The 20,998-nt window shown below is 44.4% G+C and overlaps 1 protein-coding gene across 2 annotated transcripts in view; it reads left to right on the top strand.

Annotated features, from left to right (window-relative positions):
• The first annotated feature begins 12,711 nt into the window (after positions 1-12,711).
• RIC1 (RIC1 homolog, RAB6A GEF complex partner 1) overlaps positions 12,712-20,998 on the top strand; it is an 81,484-nt gene continuing 73,197 nt past the window's right edge. For both annotated transcript variants that reach the window (XM_065406276.1, XM_065406275.1), the window contains exon 1: positions 12,712-12,894. In XM_065406276.1, coding sequence (XP_065262348.1) covers positions 12,754-12,894 — 141 coding nt within the window. In that variant the 5' untranslated portion in view covers positions 12,712-12,753. The remainder of the gene's footprint in view (positions 12,895-20,998) is intronic.

The following is a 20,998-nucleotide window of genomic DNA, read 5'->3' as shown; positions in this document are numbered from 1 at the left end:
GTTCAGCTGCTAGGTGGAGGCGTGGCTAGGCAGCTCTGCATGCTGCCTCCGCCCAGGGCACCACTCCCGCAGCTCCCATTGACTGGGAGGTGGCCAATGGGAGCTACGGGGGTGGTGCCTGCAGGCAGAGGCAGCGCACAGAGCTCCCTGGCCATGCCTCCGCCAAGCAGCTGAGTGGGGGGATGTCACTGCTTCCGGGAAGCCCCCCAGGTAAGTGCTGCCCAGAGCCCACCTGACCCCATCCCGTGCCCCAATCCCCTGTCTCCTCCCACACCCAAACTCTGCTGCTGGGCGGGGAGGGGAGGAGGAGGTGCAGAACCAGGTAGGGAGCCTGCCGGCTCCACCAATCCCCCCCACAGCACCAGCAGGGGTCCCAGGCCGCGCGTCGTCACCTGCTCCCCCCCCCCCAACACCAGCAGGAGTCCTGGGCCGTGCGCTGCTGCCCGCTCCCCCCCAGCACCAGTGGGGATCCCGGGCCGTGCACCGCCGCCCACCTGCACCCCCAGCATCCAGGCCGTCCTCCCCCAGCACTGCGGGGCCCCTGGGCAGCCCCCCCCCCAAGTTTTAGTCACTGGTATTTTTGGTAAAAGTCATAGGTCACAGGCCATGAATTTTTGTTTACTGCCCGTGACCTTTACTAAAAATACCCGTGAGTAAAATATAGCCTTACCTATATCTATTGACAACAAATTAGAAAAAGCCCAGAAAGGGCTTGTCCTTTGGGAAGCAGATGCAGTTACCTCTTGCTAGGGAAGCGTAGTGTTAACTATAATTCAGTAGTGGATTTACTATACTCATGTAAGTATGGACTCCAAAGAGCAATATATTTTTCTAAGCTCACAATAGCCATGCTTATGATATCTTTTCAGAATGATGTACTGTTTGTGTAATGTAGGTTACTGATCCGATATCTATGTGAGCAACATTCATGTGCAGCCATCATCAGTTTTAGTGCTTCACATGTCACACTACAAAACCATCCCAAGAACAAGTTTCTGGTGATAACTCCTAAACAACTTCTTCATTAGCACAAGAATTTTATCCATGTCATCTACCTTAAGCTCAAGTAGAATTTGTCTGAAGAAAGCCATACGGCATGCAAAACCAAAACAAGCTGGCATATACCTTTGTTAGATTAAATTGAAGATTGTATAGTGTAGACACCAACATTAAAAAAAAAATCATTTAGGGTTACAAAAAGTCTGCTCAGTGACTGATTTCATTGCATAATGTGACACATAGTATCCTTGCTCCCCTGGAGTTATATATTGGCATAGATGTCCTCTTCTGGTAAGGTAGCAAAGGGCAAAAATCTGCCATACATCATCATAGGGCTTCACAGTGATGAAAGTTAAAACAGTTTGCTTAATTCATATACCATATTTCATCAAGTGTGGTTTTTTGGTGTTTAGATTATATGATATTTACAATGTTAAGGAACCAGAGGTTGGGCAATAGTTCAGATGTCTAGTCTGAGAGTCCCAGCCAGTCACGTCTATCCATTTAATTTCCACATACAACAGCTCACATCCACATGATGTTTTGCTATTGTATTCTGCAATCAGTCATTATGTCAGCACACTGCAGCCATCATTTCCCCTGGAAGCCTCACCCAGTGGGTGTTACTCAGTTCACAATGCACTGTAATCGTCCCCACACTGCCTATTTCATTGCTGCCCACATGTACTAGCTTGTATAGCCTCCCCATCAACCTGATTGTTGTAGCTTGTCAATAGAATGGGTCTTCTCCAACATGTTCTGCTGAACACTGTGCTAGGAGTTATGTATCCATGTCATTCAACTCCTTTTTCAATCTTCTTCTTCTCTCATGGATTGGAGTGAGTTTGCACATGTTCTCTTCAACAAGAGGGGACAACCACGCACTGAATTAGGCTAACTTGTCACACTGCAAGTTGATATATTTCCCTGGAGGCTGCATCATGTGCTCCAGAATCTAAACAAAATTATTTTTTAAGGCCAAGATTTTCACAAGTGACTAGTGAATTTGGGTGCCTGATTTGAAACACCTTAAAAGGGATCTAATTTTCAGAACGTGTTCTGTATCCCTGGAGGCGACAGTTGTATTTCCCTGAACTGTCATTGACTCCAGGCAGAGAATAGTATGTGTGCAAAGCAAGTTCTTCATAGCTTAACTGTGAAACTAAAAGTACATTCCTTATTGATTTAAACTGGAATAATAAAATATGAGGGCGTGTATGTATTTCTGGGACTATTTCCACTGACCTGGGGAGGAATTTTTTAAAAATGGAATCCTTTAAAACTCATAAGTTATGAAAAGCAAAGCAGGCTGTTTCGGTAGTTTGTTCCAGAGGTTCTACATCAGGGGTGGGCAAACTACGGCCCACGGGCTGGATCCGGCCCGCAAGCCATTTTAAGCCGCCCCACGAGCTCCTGCTGGGGCGCCGTGTCGGGCCGCACCACGCGGCTCAGCCCCCCTCCGGCTCTCCAGCCGGGGCACCAGGTCAGGGGCTGCACCACGCCTAGGAGCTAGAGAAGGGACGTGCCGCTGCTTCCGGAAGCCACTTGAGGTAGGCATTGCTTCGACCCTGCACCCCTGAGCCTCTCCCTGTGCCCTAACCCCCTGCTCCAGCCCTGATCCCCCTCCTGCTCTCCAAACCCCTCGATCCCAGCACGGAGCACCGTCCTGAACCCCAAACCTCTCAGCCCCACCCCAGAGCCCGCACCCCCAACCAGAACCTGCACCACTTCCCACACCTTTGCCCCAGCCCTGATCCCCTCCGAACCCATCGGTCCCAGCCCAGAGCACCCTCCTACACCCCAAACTCCTCATTCCTAGCCCCGCCCCAGAGCCCGCACCCCCAACCAGAGCCCTCACCCCCTCCCACACCCCAACCCCAATTTTGTGAGCATTCATGGCCTGCCGTACAATTTCTATTCCCCGATGTGGCCCTCAGGCCAAAAAGTTTGCCCACCCCTGATCTACATCTTATATAAATGTTATGATACCCAACAGTATTAAACTGTATCTACATCCTGAGTAACATTTTAAGATTTACTGTTCAAAATGTACATGTTTTGGAGCTATTATTGCAACAAGCAATATAGATTTATTTCAAACCTTTTCTCCCCTCCCTTAATATTTTTGTTCAAATGTGGTTTCTCAATTAATGTGTAGGTAATAGCTCACCTCTCACTTTCCTTATATTTTCCTAGCGCTCGCCAAATAGTGGAAAATATTTTCAATTAATATTTGTTTGATTCTATAGTGAGTTTAGATAAAACCATGTTCACAACCTTCTTGCTTTTACTTTCTGCAAATATTCAAGCTCTCAGGATTTCTTAGCTTGAAGATTCACAAAGCAAATTTTGAATGTTATATTCATGTGCAAAATTCAGAGTTAAAACTCAGTTACATAAATAAGTCACTCAATCAGAAAACAGAAACAGTATTATGTGACATATGAAACTAACCAGCATAGTGTACATTTCAAATTTTATATTGAATTGTAATACTAATAGTTTATGATGATGGTTAGTTACACAAGTCATACAGGCTGAGAACAGAATGAATTGTGAATAATCACACCCAACTATTGTAAGTCATCTGGGGACAAAGAATTATTTACTGTAGAAATCTGAAAATAATTTCTAAATTGGACAATCTTGCAATTTGTTTGTGAATAATTTATTACTAAAAAATGAAATTAATTGAATAAATTATTAATTGTAAGTATTTTGCTCAACTCTAGCTTTTTAAACTGTTTAGATCTATCTGGATATAAGGATAAAAATTAATTTGACAGAAACCTTGTGTATATTTAAAGACCCATCTGCATGCCTTGAGCTGCTGCATTCAAGAATGATTAATCTGTGTAATAAACTGATGACTCCAGTCATTACATACAAGCAACAGACCACTGTCTCAAATGTCATGGGGCTATCCCCTCTAGATTGCTAAATAGGGTTTAGGAATAACACTGGTCTACAATTTTTGAGAAGTCGTCTGCTTCAGAGATAAAATGTGCTATTTATTATGTATGTTGATGTGCTGAATTCAAATATGACAATTAAAACAACTGGCTACTGTTTCTAAGATATTTAAGTTTTTACATTTTATGTCTATGTATATTGTGTAGATAGTAGAGTTTTAATCATAAATTGTAAACCTAGGTCTTTTCATGTGTTTATGGTTGCTTTACATGATATTTCACCTGTCCTGTTTATGTAACACTTTAAAAATCAGCAAAAGGGTTATATAAATAAAATTTATTATGAAACAAAAGGCAAAAAACTATTCTGTACATAGTTTAGTCCTATTCAGTGTCTACTCGGCACTTCTTGGCTTGTCTCTTGTATTCATTAAATGGAGCATCTCTTGTCACTGTCCAGCAATAGTCTGCAAGCATTGATGGGCTCCATTTGCCCTGATAGCGTTTCTCCATTGTTGCAATGTCCTGGTGAAATCGCTCGCCGTGCTCGTCGCTCACTGCTCCGCAGTTCGGTGGAAAAAAATCTAGATGAGAGTGCAAAAAATGTATCTTTAGTGACATGTTGCAACCAAGGCTTTTGTATGCCTTGAGGAGGTTTTCCACCAACAACCTGTAATTGTCTGCCTTGTTGTTTCCGAGAAAATTTATTGCCACTAACTGGAAGGCTTTCCATGCCGTCTTTTCCTTGCCACGCAGTGCATGGTCAAATGCATCATCTCGAAGAAGTTCACGAATCTGAGGACCAACAAAGACACCTTCCTTTATCTTAGCTTCACTTAACCTTGGAAATTTTCCACGGAGGTACTTGAAAGCTGCTTGTGTTTTGTCAATGGCCTTGACAAAGTTCTTCATCAGACCCAGCTTGATGTGTAAGGGTGGTAACAAAATCTTCCTTGATTCAACAAGTGGTGGATGCTGAACACTTTTCCTCCCAGGCTCCAATGACTGTCGGAGTGGCCAATCTTTCTTGATGTAGTGGGAATCTCTTGCACGACTATCCCATTCGCAGAGAAAACAGCAGTACTTTGTGTATCCAGTCTGCAGACCAAGCAAGAGAGCAACAACCTTCAAATCGCCACAAAGCTGCCACTGATGTTGGTCATAGTTTATGCACCTCAAAAGTTGTTTCATGTTGTCATAGGTTTCCTTCATATGGACTGCATGACCAACTGGAATTGATGGCAAAACATTGCCATTCTGCAGTAAAACAGCTTTAAGACTCGTCTTCGATGAATCAATGAACAGTCTCCACTCATCTGGTTCGTGAACGATGTTGAGGGCTGCCATCACACCATCGATGTTGTTGCAGGCTACAAGATCACCTTCCACGAAGAAGAATGGGACAAGATCCTTTTGACGGTCACGGAACATGGAAACCCTAACATCACCTGCCAGGAGATTCCACTGCTGTAGTCTGGAGCCCAACAGCTCTGCCTTACTCTTGGGTAGTTCCAAATCCCTGACAAGGTCATTCAGTTCACCTTGTGTTATGAGGTGTGGTTCAGAGGAGGAGGATGGGAGAAAATGTGGGTCCTGTGACATTGATGGTTCAGGACCAGAAGTTTCATCCTCTTCCTCTTCCTCGTCTGACTCAAGTGAGAATGATTCTGGTGCATCAGGAACCGGCAGTCCTTCTCCGTGGGGTACTGGGCGTATAGCTGATGGAATGTTTGGATAATGCACAGTCCACTTTTTCTTCTTTGACACACCTTTCCCAACTGGAGGCACCATGCAGAAGTAACAATTGCTGGTATGATCTGTTGGCTCTCTCCAAATCATTGGCACAGCAAAAGGCATAGATTTCCTTTTCCTGTTCAACCACTGGCGAAGATTTGTTGCACAAGTGTTGCAGCATATGTGTGGGGCCCACCTCTTGTCCTGATCTCCAATTTTGCAGCTAAAATAAAGGTGATAGGCTTTCTTAACCATAGTGGTTATACTGCGCTTTTGTGATGCAAAAGTCACTTCACCACAAACATAGCAGAAGTTATCTGCACTGTTCACACAAGTACGAGGCATCTCTGCTCACTTTAGCTAAACAGAAATGTGTCCCTTTGCAAAATCAAACACTGACAAATAAGAGAGCACGACACTGTATGATTTCTAGAGCTGATATAGGGCAATTTGTTCAGCAGAGTCATGTAAGCTTCGTTATGATTGCATCATCCATGACTTCTAGGAATAACATGATGCAATTCATATCATGTATGACGCAATACCAGCTTCAGATTGCATCATTCATTGTTTTGCCTAAAAAGCAAGTACTGTCCAAACCCAGTCATAGATTTATTCATAGATCCAGTCAAAGGTGTATTTTAGTCATTTCTTGTTTAAATTGAGATCCCTTCCCTTTATAACTCACTTATCCTCTGCCATTCCCAAGTCAAGGGTCGTATATACTGACCCAATAGCATATCTTGAAAACTAGAGCCAATCAACAATTTTAAGCATCATTTTCGTTCTCAGTGACCCAGAATTAGTAAAGTTTGACTACATTTATTTCAGAAGCATTTTGGCTGTAGAGCAGTGTAACGGAAGAAGAGACTGTCCTTCCTTTCCCCTAGAAGATCAATCCATCTCTCAAAAATACTCCTATGCCTTAGCTTGGCTATATTCAGAAAGCACTGTAAAATGTACATCTTTGCCTGAGTTTTTCCCTAAACGATGACTCTGCAACCCCCTAGCCTTAGCATTTAGTCTACTTGGAGGGTTTTTCTTTGTCTCTTCTGTGGTGCTGCAGGAAATCTTAAGGACAGGTTTCAGAGTAGCAGCTGTGTTAGTCTGTATCTGCAAAAAGAACAGGAGTACTTGTGGCACCTTAGAGACTAACAAATTTATTTGAGCATAAACTTTCGTGGGCTATGTCTGAATGTCTGTCTGTACTGGGCTATCTTGATTATCACTTCAGAAGTTTTTTCTCTTACTTAATTGGCCTCTCAGAGTTGGTAAGACAACTCCCACCTTTTCATGCTCTCTGTATGTGTATATATATCTCCTCAATATATGTTCCATTCTATGCATCCGAAGAAGTGGGCTGTAGCCCACGAAAGCTTATGCTCAAATAAATTTGTTAGTCTCTAAGGTGCCACAAGTACTCCTGTTCTTTTTTCAGGAAATCTTAAGGTGTTTTCAAATCATAAAATTTGTTTCTTATAGCTGGGAAACATTTTCTCTCTAATCTAAACCATGTAAAGTTTCCCCAGATTCTGTGGTGATAAATTCCATTCACCCTTCTATGTCTGACTTCTGTATAGCATGGAGGATTGACAGCACACCTGTCATTATCTGCCTTGTTATACAGATGTGGTATTGAGAGAATTATTTTTTGTGGTGTAAAAGTTGACTAATGCCTGGCAGCACATCTTGCCCCTCGTGGGGGGTGTATGTGTGTGTGTTGGGAATCGTGGGGAGGAATGAAGCTGAAGTCAGGAGATGTGGGGTCCCCTACTAGCTCTCTTGAAGAAATCTAATTCATTTTCCTCCTGTGAAAAACAAGGTGAATACCTGCCTATCTCAGACACAGTGTGTTAGTCTAAAATTCACTAATTTTGAGTAGGTATACCATCTATTGCATGATAAGGGGGAAGGGAGGTACCTCAAGCCAGCTGACTACTTTAGGGCTGTACCTATAAAAGAGAAGGAAGTCATGGCCAAGTAGTTGTAAGGAAATATCTTTGTACGGGTGGGATTGAACTTCCACTTTTTTGAGGGCAAGGAATCTAGTTGAAAGACATTCCCAGGTTTACTCTGCTGGAACCTAGTTACTCCTAAGGGAATTCTGTGCCAAAAAAGTAAAAATTCTGCGCACAGTATTTTAAAATTCTGCAAAATTCTGCATATTTTATTTGTCAAAATAACACAATATAATCACACCAGTTTAAATTATTTTTGGTCATTTATTTCAAAATACCTGTCAACAAGTATGTCTGTAACAATACAGACAACAAAAAAGATTCAGGAAATGTTTTTTGACAAATAGATTCCTTACTAGGCATATTAATACAGAACACTGAGAAATAATTCATTTAAACTACAATACAGAACCATATTTTCCGCCCCCCTCAAAAGCAGTGCAATGGCTTGGGGGAGTCAGGAGTAACAGAGGAACTGAGGGAGAGGGAAATAAATTGCTGGAAAGGAGCCTGGGTGTGAACTTGGAGGGTTGTTGGGAATGGGTGGGAAAAGTATGGAACAGGTTTTTTGGGGGGAAGGGGAGGGATTGTTAGGGAACTTCCCCCATGCAGACCCTGGCTGACCCCTCGTCTCTCCCATTCAGTCAGTCACATCTGCCCCTCTCCCCATGTGTTCCTGCACCCCCTATCCATGTGTCCCTCCACCCCCACTCAGCCACCCACTCCTCCCATCCCCATGTGTCTCTGTGCCCCCACTCAGCCACCCTCTGTCCCTATGTAGTTCTGCATCCCCCTCCCCCATCACCATGTGGCCCTGCACCTCCCTCCCACCTGTGGCCCTGTGCCTCCACTCCCATTCAGCCTCTGCCCCAATCTGTCCTCCCCCACTAGCCCTTTACGAGCCCCTGTCTGACCCCAGCACAATATACTGTCTGTCTCCCCATAGCCCCTGTCTCTTGACCTGGCCTGACAGGCACTGCGAAGATGGCAGGCTCTTTCTCTTCCCTAGCTGGCCAGGAGCTGCTACTTTGTTCTATTGCCACAGCACCCTCTGGTGGGCAAATGACAGAACTGCAGAAGTTATTTTTTTCTGGGAGTTGCTGTTCTTGAGCCACAGCGCCCTCTGGTGGGCAAAAGGTGGAACTGCAGCAACATTTTAGCAGAAGCTTTTTTCTCTACAAACAATTAAAAATATGTATGGCTCATTAATTATGCACACGCTCAGTAAGGCAGAATTCCCCCAGGAGTACCTAGTATAGGAAATAGCTGTCTCCTCCTTGATATTTTGCTTCTATACTATGGGTGGTTTCAAATTTTATCATAGTTTCAACTATGTTCTAACACAGAGATTCTTAAAAACCTGTTATTCTCTCCTTTGTGTTTAACAGATCCCATCCCCTCCCAAGTATCAGGGGGTAGCCGTGTTAGTCTGTATCTACAAAAACAACAAGGAGTCTGGTGGCACCTTAAAGACTAACAGATTTATTTGGGCATAAGCTTTCGTGGGTAAAAACCTCACTTCTTCAGATGCATCCCCTCCCAGTCCATCACAATGTCCCTGTGGGTAACTATAGCAATTTCTTACAAGAAAAGGTAATATTAGGAAAGTATTTGATATATATTTTACTTGGCATTTATCGCAATTTAACATGTGGAAATACAGAGGAAAAGTCAGTACAATAAGACCAGCTAGTGCTTTGTGGACCAACAGGCATCTGCTGGTCAGTTTAAAAATGTTTGCTGTAAACAAAACTGAAATGTAATTTTAATATCAGCTACTTGCTGCTCTTAGTTTATAAGCACTGCACCACATGTTGGTAAAGTGCCTTGAGATCCTTGTATAATACATCTAAGTATTGTCTTATGAAGACCAAAATATCCAGCTCTGCTTTCTTAGATGTGGTGATGCACCACATGCTTAAAAGGGCTCTGTTGTGCTATCGTTAATGTATTATAGGATATGTTTTGTGTTGCTGTAGGCTAATAGGATTCTTGTGGCAGACAGGCAGCAGAGGGAAAATGGTTTAAGAAACTTCTCTGATTTGTCTGGGTGCCATGTTGGCTGTGTCTTGCTATCATGGGTATTGCCCTGATAGCTTAAGGGAATTATTACTCTGCTTCTCTATTGTCTTGATCTTTTCACTTTTTTTTCAATGACAAAGGAAAACAAACAGTAAATCACTCATATGAAACTTTGCATACAAATAAAGGTCGGTATGAACAAGGGAACATGATTTGTTAATTTTGAAATAGTCAAATTTAAACTAAGTCTGTATTTATTGCAAGTGGGAGACCTATTGGGAAGACTTATTGTAATTAATGTAATACTTGTAGCTTCTCCCTGAAAACAATCCTTTTCTCTGTGAGATGAGAATACTTGTGCTTTCTGTGTCAATAATGTGAGAAATTTGTGAAAAGTGTGTAAGGATTTTCACTGTACAGTATCACTTCAGTTGTGCTACTCCCTGATTTCTTTCATCCATTCTCTGCTTTCTTCCCTTTTTTAACTTCCTTGTTTAGTGCTGCTTTATCTGGCAGGGTTTTGCTCAGCACCCATCACACTGTGCATTGCCTAGCTAAATTAGATTTGCCTGGGGAAGGCTCCATGAAGTCTTTTGCTCTCCACCTAGTTCCGGTCGTAGAAAGCCCTGGGATAGCTTAGCTGCTCCAAGAAAAGGGGCTTGTATTACAGAACTGGCCCTGGGCCGAAATGCAGAATCAGGGCGCCACAGTAGGGTTGCGAATTTAGGTTGGATGTATTCTTGGAAATTTCATCACATGACATAACCTTTAATTAAAGAGTAATTTTTAATTTCTGGAGACTCCAGGACAATCCTGGACGGTTGGCAATGCTTTCTTGGACTAGAGGTTATGGTTTCCATGGGTAGGGCACTTAGAGCTAGGGTTAGGTTCCTGTCGATAGGGCACTTGGACCTAGGATTAGGGTTTCTATGGGTAAGGCTTCACATCCTAGGGTTAGGATGACCATGAGTAAGGCTCCCACCCCTAAGGCTAGGGTTCCTATGGGTTGGGCACTTTCAGCTAGGTTTATGGTTCATATAGGTAGGGCACCCTGCCCTAGGGTTAGGAATCCTATGAATAGGAAACATGGAGCTAGGCTTAGGATTCTTTTGCATAGGGCACTGGAGCTAGGATTAGGGTTCCTATGGGTAGGGCTCCACACCCCAGGATTAGGGTTCATCTAAGTAGGGCACAGGGAGCTAGGGTTAGGATTCCCATGGGTAGGGCTTCCCGCCCTAGGGTCAGAGTTACTATGGGTAAGGTGCTTGGTGCTAGGGATAGGGTTCCTACGTTTAGCGCAGTTGGAGCTAGAGTTAGGATTCCTGTGGGTAGGGTACTTGGAGCTAGGGTTAGAGTTCCTATGGGTACAGTTCTTTGAGACAAGGTTAGGGTTCCTATGGAAAGGTCACTTTGAGCTAGGGTCAGGGTTCCTATGGGGAGGGCTCACTGCACTAAGGTAAGGATTCCTATGGCAAAGGCACTTGGAACTAGGGTTAGGATTCGTATGGCTAGAGCACTTGGAGCTAGGGTTAGGATTCCTATGGTAGGGCTCCCCAACATAGGGTTAGAGTTCCTAGGGGTAGGGCTCCCTGCCCTAAGTTTCGGGTTCCTATGGGGAGGGCACATGGAGCTAGGGTTAGGGTTCCTGAGAGTAGAGTTCCCTGCCCTAGGGCTAGAATTTCAGTGGGTAGGGCTCCCCACCCTAGGGTTAGGGTTCCTATGGGTAGGGATCCCTAAGATTCCCATGGGAAGGGAGCAATGAGCTAGGGTTAGGGTTCCTATGGGAAGGGTTCATTGAACTAGGGTTAGGGTTCATATGGGTAGGGTTCCCTGCCTTAGCAGTGGGGTTGATATGGGTAGGTCTTCTTGCCCTACTGTTAGCTTTCCTATGGGTAGCAGACTTAGCATTAGGTTTATGGTTCCTATGGGTAGGCTCCCCACCCTATGGTTAGGGATCTTATGGGTAGCATATTTGGAACTAGGGTTAGGGTTTCTATTGGTAGCATTTGGATTCCTCTGGGTAATGCACTTGGACCTAGGGTTAGGATATCTATTGGGGTACTTGGAGAGAAGATTATGGTTTAGAAGTGTAGGGTAGTTGGAACTGATTTAGGGTTTGTATGGGTAGGGCTCCCCACCTTAGAGTTACGATGGTTTGGGCACTTGATGCATTCCTCCCTCCCCCCAGGCCATAGGAACCTTAAGCCTAGGGCAGGACGCGTTCCTATGAGAAGCCTAATTGCAGCTCCCAGGTCTACAGTCAGTGGCATTTGCTACGGGGACAGAGTCAGGCTGGTCTCCGAGTGGCTGCGGTTAATGGCAGGTGCCAGGCCCTTGGCAGGATGGCGCTAGCACAGGCACTCGCCCCTGAGTAATCTCAGAAGGTGAGTTCCTGGGCGCGGGGGGGATGGATCTACCGAACCTTCCTTTCTCCGCCTCCAGAGCGCCTGCGCGCCTCCTTCTCTCTCTCCCACGCACAATCAGCGCGCGCTCCCTCCTCGGATCGTCGACGCGCAGTGATTGAGGGCGTTACTGCTGCTGCGCACCGTCACTTCCGGAGTGTTCTGCCGTCAGGCCAATCCGCGCGCCCGTCTCTCCCCCCCTCCCCCCAGCGCTGGGCGGAGCTGCCGACGCGCTGTGTCTAGCGTCCCGAGGCCGTGGCGCCGGAGGGAGCCATGGAGGCGGCCGTAGGGGCGGCTGGTGCGCGGGGAGGTTGGCGAGAGGAGCCGGCGCCGCCGCTGCAGCAGACCCCGCTATCCCGGCGCTCGGAGCAGTAACCACCGCCGTGTCCCGGAGACGCTGGCCCGGACCGAGCCCCCTGACCCGACCCCTGCCCACCGCCTCCAGCTTCCAGGACCCTACTGAGCCCCGCCGGCCTGGCCCGAACCCCTTCCTCCCTAGTGCCCCCTTGAGCTGCCTGGGGCGGCAGCTGGAGGCGCTCCGGAGTCCCGGCGGCTGGCGCCGTTAGTATGCCCGCCTTCCCCGCCGCCCCCCGGGTGCGTTCCCCCCGCGGCTCGCGAAACGGGACGCGGCAGGGAGTTTGAGCGGCGTCGCCCGGGCTGGTGCTGGCCCGGCCCAGTGCGTACTGCGCCCCTCGTCGCCCCGCGGAAAGAGGGGCGTCTCCGGCCATGTATTTCCTGAGCGGCTGGCCCAAGAGGCTGCGGTGCCCTCTGGAGACCCTGGAGCAGCCGCTGCACATCCAGACGGACCCCCAGAGGGCTTTCTTCGCAGTGCTGGCCCCGTCCCAGCTCAGCATCTGGTATAGCAGGGTAAGTATCGCCCTGCCCCCGCTCCCTGTGCAGCCTCACCTGTAGGGAGCATGTATTCCTCCCCTTCCTGCCCACACAGCGCTGTGGAGCTGCAGGACTAGCTCCTATGCATGTACTTCTGTGTTTGCAAAGCAGTCTTGTAAGTCAGACCAGTTGCACAATGATTCGCTAGTTATTTGTAACGAGTCGCTGCCATGTAACTTTTTGAAACTAGGCCCCTTGGGTTAACAGCTGCAGTTACTGAAACGCGAAAAATCCCCCATTAAGCTTCTTGTTCTTCACTTGTCTTGGGTAAGAAATATTGGCAAGTCTTTACTTTCTTTGCTCAGCAGTATAATGCTGCTGTGTTGAGTTGTGGGTATCGCGTATGGATGTGCCCAATCAGTTGTGTGTACTGAAACTTTCAACAGTGCCTGGTTGCACTTTGTAATGGTTGTTGATAATTCCTCCACAAAAGTAGAAGGTTAGGCCAAACCTACTTCGAGTCTCTCTTGAGCTTCTTTGAACCCAGAATTGGAAATCTGAGAGAATCATGAAATGCATATCAAATGAAAATTAATTAGGTCCCTTCCTGCAGTGGACAGAATGCTGTTGTCAGCTTGCAGCCCCTTCCATGAGGGGGGGGATTTTATGCAGACTTCAAAATGTTTGCGACTTAACACCTTATATTGAAACTGAAAACTAAAATCCTGCAGTTCTGTTGTTTACTTTCTGTACCTCACTCAGGTTGGGCAATGAAAATTGTATAATCGGTGTCGCATACGATTTTTCTAGGCTGAATTCACAGGGAAGTTAGTGTGAAATAATAGGTTATGAATTTAAATTGTAACAGCTATTCTGCACTAGTTCCCCTTGTGGACACTTATTCTGCATGGAGGGTTCCTCTTTTCAGTTTAGGTTAATCCACTTCCAAAGTAGATTAATCTAAACTGAAAAAGGCACTTTTAGAGCAGAATAGGAGTGTCCACGTAAGGAAGCTAGTGTGGAATAGTTGTTCCAGGCTCTTCTCCATACAGACAAGCCCTTACTGTTAACTTCGCCATCTGGTTATCATTTCTCTGACACACAACTGCAGTGTTGGGATTGGAAAGACTGCAGGGAAATGCTATTCTTTAAAAGCTGAATTTAAGAATTCAACTAAATATTGCCATTTAAATGTACAGCCTAAACTCTCTTTAGTGTGTCTTTTAATAATTCTATGTAGTCTTCATAAGTCAGTACTATAAATCCAAATTATAACAAACTTTTCAAAATGAGAAGAGGAAGCAATTATACTAGACTGGCATTCCAAGGAGCCTTAGTTTTAAACAGTAGTAAAGTCTTTCATGTCTTCATCAAATGATGCCAGTGAAATTTCATCAGGTCATGCTGGTACTGGGTGATCTGCATTGTCTGTTCATTAGCCTCTGGGTGGAGTGCAGGTGTTGGTTTTTAACCTCTAAAGCCCTACATAGCTTTACTTGAGGCTGCCTCTCTACTACTGGGATACTGAGTCTAAAGTCTCTCTTTCCTAGTCTAATGGGAAAAGGCTGCTTGTAGGGTGCTTTATTTGAAATATCCCTATCTTTAGAATGTTGTTTTCTCTCTGGCCCATCAAAGCCCAGTTTTGTTAACATTATGGATGTGGTATAACTAATCACTTTACCCCATGCACATTTGGGAAGGAGGTGGGCTGAAGGTAGTGAAGCTATTGTAGGTAGTTTTGTTGGCAGGTATTACTATGAGCAGTCACAAATACACCTCTACCCCGATATAACGATGTCCCTGGAAGCCAAAAAATCTTACCGCGTTATAGGTGAAAGCGCGTTATATTGAACTTGATTTGATCCGTCAGAGCGCACAGCCCTGCTCCCCCGGAGCGCTGCTTTACTGCGTTATATCCGAATTCGTCTTATATCGTGTTATATCGGTGTAGAGGTGTATATATTTTTAATTGGTAATTCTAAATTTGTTTTGAAATATTAACTGTAGGTATAATTGCATTAAAGAGAACTTGTGGATTTCACAAGATAATGAAAGCTGAGCAACTGAGGGAAAGATACTTTGACTGTTTAAAACTTACTTTTGTTAACACCTGTTTAATGCCAAATAAAACATTTTGAAGAAAAAGAGTGACTTTGTTAGAGTTGTTCAATTGCTGCCTCTTAAGTTAAAGGATAAAAGAACTCCCCCGAGATATTAACAAGGCTTTTAACAAAACCATGGTTAGGCAAGGCTTCTTACTAAAGTAAAAAACAAAACAAAACACATTTTTGGAAAGAACCTCTCAGGTTTCCTGTTTCCTGCATAAAAAGAAAGTATATCCCCATTCTCTCTCTTTGTAGGTGGCATTTAAATCAAAATTATATATTGGGTTCTTGTGGAGGAAATGAGACCTTGGTTTCTATAAAATGTTTTTCCTTGTCAATAGTAGCTTGTTCAAAACAGTGTCAAGTATCAGTAATATCTAACTTTCTGGAGCAGAATATCCTGCAATTACTTGTGGTAATCAGATAGGTGACGAATCTGGCTAAGTTCTGTGCTGCATTATGTTTATTTCCAGCACATTAACATTTTAAATTCCTAGTTCAGCTTTGTAAACATATTCAGTTATGTGTCACTTTCAAGTAAAGTGATACTGTTTGCTAGTGTGTGCTTATAAAACTGATATTCAGGAAGACATACTTGCTGACAGATATTTTGAAATAAATTACCAAAATAATTGAAACTGGCCTGATCATATAGTGTTGTTTTGACAAATTTTGCAGAATTTTAAAATGTTGTGTGCAGAATTTTAAATTTTTTGGAGCAGAATCCCCCCCAGGAATATTTTACTGCAGGGGTTCTCAAACTTCATTGCATCGTGACCCCCTTCTGAGAACAAAACTTACTACATGACCCCAGGACGGGGGACCGAAGCCTGAGCCAGCCCAAGACCCTCTGCCCCTGGTGGGGGTCCAAAGCTGAAGCCCAAGCCCTGCCGCCCCAGGGGTGGGGATAAAAGCCGAATCCCAAAGGCAGTGGGGCTTTAACTTCAGCACTGGGCCCCAGCAAGTCTAACAGCAGCCCTGGTGACCCCATTAATATGGGGTCACAACCTACTTTGGGGTCCCAACCCACAGTTTGAGATCCGCTGGTTTGCTGAAGTGCTACAGCGGCGCTGCTGCGCCACTACAGCGTTTTAAGTGTAGATCTGCCCTAAATATAGAAGGTAAGGAAACAAATGACAATAGACAATGAACTATCTTCTCCTCTTGTAAGTAATTTTTGTGCTGGAGTTCAGGCTGTGGGAGGGGAAAGTTTGTGCTATTGCTTCCTGTGCTATAGCTGTTTTGTGGACAAACATAGTTTGGTTTACAGTCCTGTTATTCCTATAAAGTTTACAAACAATAAATTATAAATATGAAACATGTTAATTCCACTTTTTATTTTACTAATTGCTGACTGAATGTACCCTTCAGAACTGTGAACAAAATGAGTTGATGAATTCTCATATATGATCAATTTCTCTTTGTGTGAATATGTTAGGACTATATGGGATTGTCTACAACCTCTCTGTAGCATTTTGTTTGCCTTGCAATAAGTGTTTGCTTTAATTAAAAGCTTTTTGTACTTCTAAAGGCTGGCGTGATATTCCTGGAGAACGAAGTTCTGTATATCACAGGTATTAGCAATGCACACTAGCCCACCCCGCAATGTGTACCCTCATTCTGGAGGAAGTAGTTCATCCTCCATGACTTTAGGCCTTTGCTAAGAAGTAATAATTATGAGCTTGTTTGCTGACACTTGTCAGCAGCTGGACTGTCTGAGACCATATCATTTTTGTAGGGTCCCAAATAGTCTTCAGAAGGTAGCAGCTAGCATTCCTGTAGATCTGGCCTGAAATTGAACCAGTGGTCTAGCAGTGATTATAATCTTTATTCTCCACTTGAGCCATAACCTTGGTCTGTTTATCAGAACTGTTTATCTGGCTGTATAATTGAGGAAATATCCACCGATAAGTCTCCACTAGACTAATGTGGAGAAATTGTCACTGATGTCCAGAAGTCCTCAAACTAGGCTTTTCACTCTGATGTGCAAGTGGCAGAGACCTGAGCTTTGCACCTCCTGGAATATCTCTCCCAGAATTCTCTGCTCTGGAAGCTGGTATAACATCGTACATCAGGAGCCTGACTGTCCCATCAAATTACCCATGCTCCACTCACTCTAAAGCCAATACGAGTTGTATGTGCACAAGTGATGGGACAACTAGGACTCTGACCTCACTTAAGGTACGTCTACACTATCCGCCGGATCGGCGGGTAGCGATTGATCTATCGGGGATCAATTTATCACGTGTAGTGTAGATGTGATAAATCGATCCCCGATCGCTCTCCCGTCAACTGCTGAACTCCAGCTCGACAAGAGGCGGAAGCAAAATTGACGGGGGAGCCGCGGCCATTGATGCTGCGCCGCGAGGACACGAAGTAAGTAATTCTAAGTCGAGCTAAGGGCTGGTCCACACTACCCGCCTAATTCGGCGGTTAGAGATCGATCTTCTGGGATCGATTTATCGCGTCTCATCTGGACGCGATAGATCGATCCCAGAAGCGCTCCCCCGTCGACTGCGGAACTCCTGCTCGCCGAGAGGAGGAAGCGCTGTCGACGGGGGAGCCTGCCTGCGCCGCGTGGACCCGAAGTAAGTACTTTTAGTTCGATATAGGAAACGTCGACTTCAGCTACGCTATTCTCGTAGCTGAAGTTGCGTTTCCTATATCGATCCCCCGCCCCAGTGTGGACCAGCCCTTAGATACATCGACTTCAGTTACGCTATTCTCGTAGCTGAAGTTGCATATCTTAGATCGATATTTCTCTTCCCCCCCCCCCCCCCCCCCAGTGTAGACCAGGCCTTATACAGAGCCTCTTTTACTAATATCAGATTTAAGCGCCACTGATTAACCTTAGCTGCTGACAATCTGCTGGAGGCATTGAGTAGCACCCTATTAATTAGCAGCATTTTTTTGGACAACAGATTGGCTAGCTACAGGAGCTTTCAGTTGGGGGAGAAACTTGTATAAAGCCCAGAATGTGCTAGGTACTTTTAAAATGAATCCTAAATCATGCTAAATCGCTGTATTTGAACCTCTCCATTGTAGTTTAAACTGAATGAATATGGTGCGCTTCAATTTTTGTTAAACATATGGAGTGTCGTTAACTGCCATATTCCACCCCAGTGGTGGATGAATCATCTTCTATATGTAAAGTCTCACGACATCCCTGAGGATGATATGGGTGGTGTATGTGATGCACTGAGAATACGTCTGTTTTTTTTATGACTGTTTATGTGTGATGTGGTTTCCCTGTTCAGTTATGTATTGCTGCCTGGCTGCGTGCTTAGAGTTAAATCGAAAGAGGAGGTAAAGAGGGTTACTAAAGAACCAGCAGGAATGGTAAAACAGCGACACAGATAAGAGCCTCTCAAGTACACTGTTTTAAAGGAATAAAGATAATAGCTGGAGCAACAGTTTGGGGTGTGGTGGAGGGGAGAATTTACCTAGCTGGCTCCATCTTGCTAGAATGTCTTACTCTTCCCAAAGCTAAGCCTAGGGTCAAAGGAGATGTAAAACCTCAAAACCGTGGAAAAGGGGATTGGATGAGCTGGGAGAGAGTGGCCAGGATTTGTCAAGGAAAAGGCTGCCAGTCTGCGGCACAGGCTGCTGCCGTATGGCTGTTTCTTCCTGCCAGGGATGGAGGTAGCTGGGCTGAGGGGAACTTACCAGTGTGTAAATAAGGGTACGTCTTCACTTACATCCGGGTCCGGATGTAAGCAATCGGTTTTCTGAGTTCGATTTATCGCGTCTGGTTAAGACGCGATAAATCGATCCCGGATCGATCCCGGAAGTGCCCCGGATCGATCCCGGAAGTGCTCGCCTTCGACGCTGGTACTCCAGCTCGGCGAGCGGAGTACGCAGCATCGACGGGGGAGCCTTCCTGCCGCGTCTGGACCGCGGTAACTTCGGACTAAGGTACTTCGAATTCAGCTACGTTATTAACGTAGCTGAATTTGCGTACCTTAGTCCGAAGTGGGGGGGGTTAGTGTAGACCAGCCCTAAGACCCATGTGAGTTAGAGGACTGGGTAAAACAAACGGCCTACTATGTGCTTTGTACCTTTGAGTAATAAATAAATGAAGCTTTATTCTGAAGAAGCTGGTTTTGTATCCCTTGCAAACCTATGCTGTCACACTGTGAATCATGTCTGATGGGAATGGAGCTAGAGAGGGCATCCTGAATTGTTACAGTATAGTTATTTCTTGTCAAACAGTCCTTGTGATTCAAAGCTGAGATTGGCTGACTCCTATTGTAGTCTAGCCAAAATTTTGAGAATCTTAGATAAGTTATTTTTAGATACGAATAAAGACTTGGAAAATAATTTGATGCTACTTTTATATAATGCTCTGATTTTCACATAGCTTCACTGACTAGGGCATTCTGCCTATACTCTTTGATAATTTGCTATTTTGTCAACTAATGCTGTTTCAACATAGAATGTAGCTTTTTAACATATTTTTAAAACTTAAACAAGGAATAGAGTGCTGCTCTTCATGTATTGGTCCTCAAGTACAGGAGAATGTTCTTTTGTACACAACTTATTCTAGTAGCGCTCTTAGTGCCTTGCAGGAACTTTGAAAGGACTGACAGGCAGTGGGATACCCTATCTTTGCTCTATAGCAAAGTTTAAATAAGTGTATCCTAGACAACAAAAATTGTTAAACTTTCCTAGTGGTCTGAAAATGCAGTAATACAGCAGCAATTGAAAAGTAATAATATTTTGTGTGACCACAGTGTTCCCAAATTTCTCAACCTAATTCATTGAAATTACACATTTTCTCAGAACAGCACTAACATTTTGATTGCAAATGCATACTGAGTGGACATTTAAACCTGAGTCAGAATGCTGTTGGAATATATTTCTTTTGGGGAGCCTGGCAATATTCCATATCTAGTCTGCTGAGATCTTTAGGATTGAATGTTTGATCAGTTTAAATATCTTGATCAGCTGAACACTTTAAAAAATAGTGCTATTTTTCTGGATTAGAATTAACTTTCACAGATGTCTCATAAGACTTAATATTTATTGATTAAATACAGTAAATAGGAGAGAAGCAAGTGTGAACTGCCAGGTAGAATGAAGTGCTCATCAATTTAACTATCATTGTTGTGGGATATAAGTGTTGAGCCATGGACGCATAAAGAGCTTCATAACTGTCACCCTCAAGAAATCCTGTTGTCTGAAGAACTGAGGTCACTTTGATTAGAGATTTTTTTGTATGCCTCTAGATGACATAGTAATAAAATGACAACCAAGAACAACTTTACACCTGATTCTATAAATGTTATTTTAACTTGTGGATTAGTTTTGCATTGTTGTTCATGAGAAATGAAGCTTTTCTTTGTACACAGTTCTAATATTTCAAGGTGGGTTATTCCATGTACGTATATTAGTGAGCAGCTGGTAGCCAGAGCTGCTGCATTAGCTGAAGCCCGAGCCCCACCGCCCTGGGCTGAAGCCGAAGTCCGAGCAACTTAGCTTTGCGGGGCCACCCCCTGGCATGAGGCCCTAAGCAATTGCCCTGCTTGCTACACCATAATGCCAGCCTTGGCTTTTAATTTACTGTATATGCAGAAAAAGAGTTGTTGTGGCACAAGTGGGCCGCGGAGTTTTTATAGCATTACTGGAGGGCCTCAGAAAGAAAAAGGTTGAGAACCCCTGCCATAGATCTTATTTGCTTTATCTATTGTTTCGTTTGTGAGATCACTAGAGTCTTTTCAAGATCTTCCCACTCTGTGTTCCCCATCTGTCATTTTGTGAAGTCGTGCTAGCCCATGTAGCCACCTCTTCATAGAATATGTAAGGTTTCTATCTTGCCTTGACTATGAATTCCTTTAGGAGACAAAATATGTTGTCACATAAAACCCCAGGTCTTCTCTGGGGTAGGTTTTGGGAATTCCTAAGATGGCATTTTGATCTGGTTTGATAATGTAGCTTTGTGTCTTTAACTATGCATTAATAGTCATCTGTGTGAGGGGTATGCAATTTGCTTGTCAATCTTACAGAAAGTTTTGAATTTTTGCTCATGATTTGTG

This window comes from Emys orbicularis, chromosome 6 (genome assembly GCF_028017835.1).
Source record: "Emys orbicularis isolate rEmyOrb1 chromosome 6, rEmyOrb1.hap1, whole genome shotgun sequence".
NCBI classification, from domain to species: Eukaryota; Metazoa; Chordata; order Testudines; family Emydidae; genus Emys; species Emys orbicularis.
This window is presented reverse-complemented; position numbering and strand designations above follow the sequence as displayed.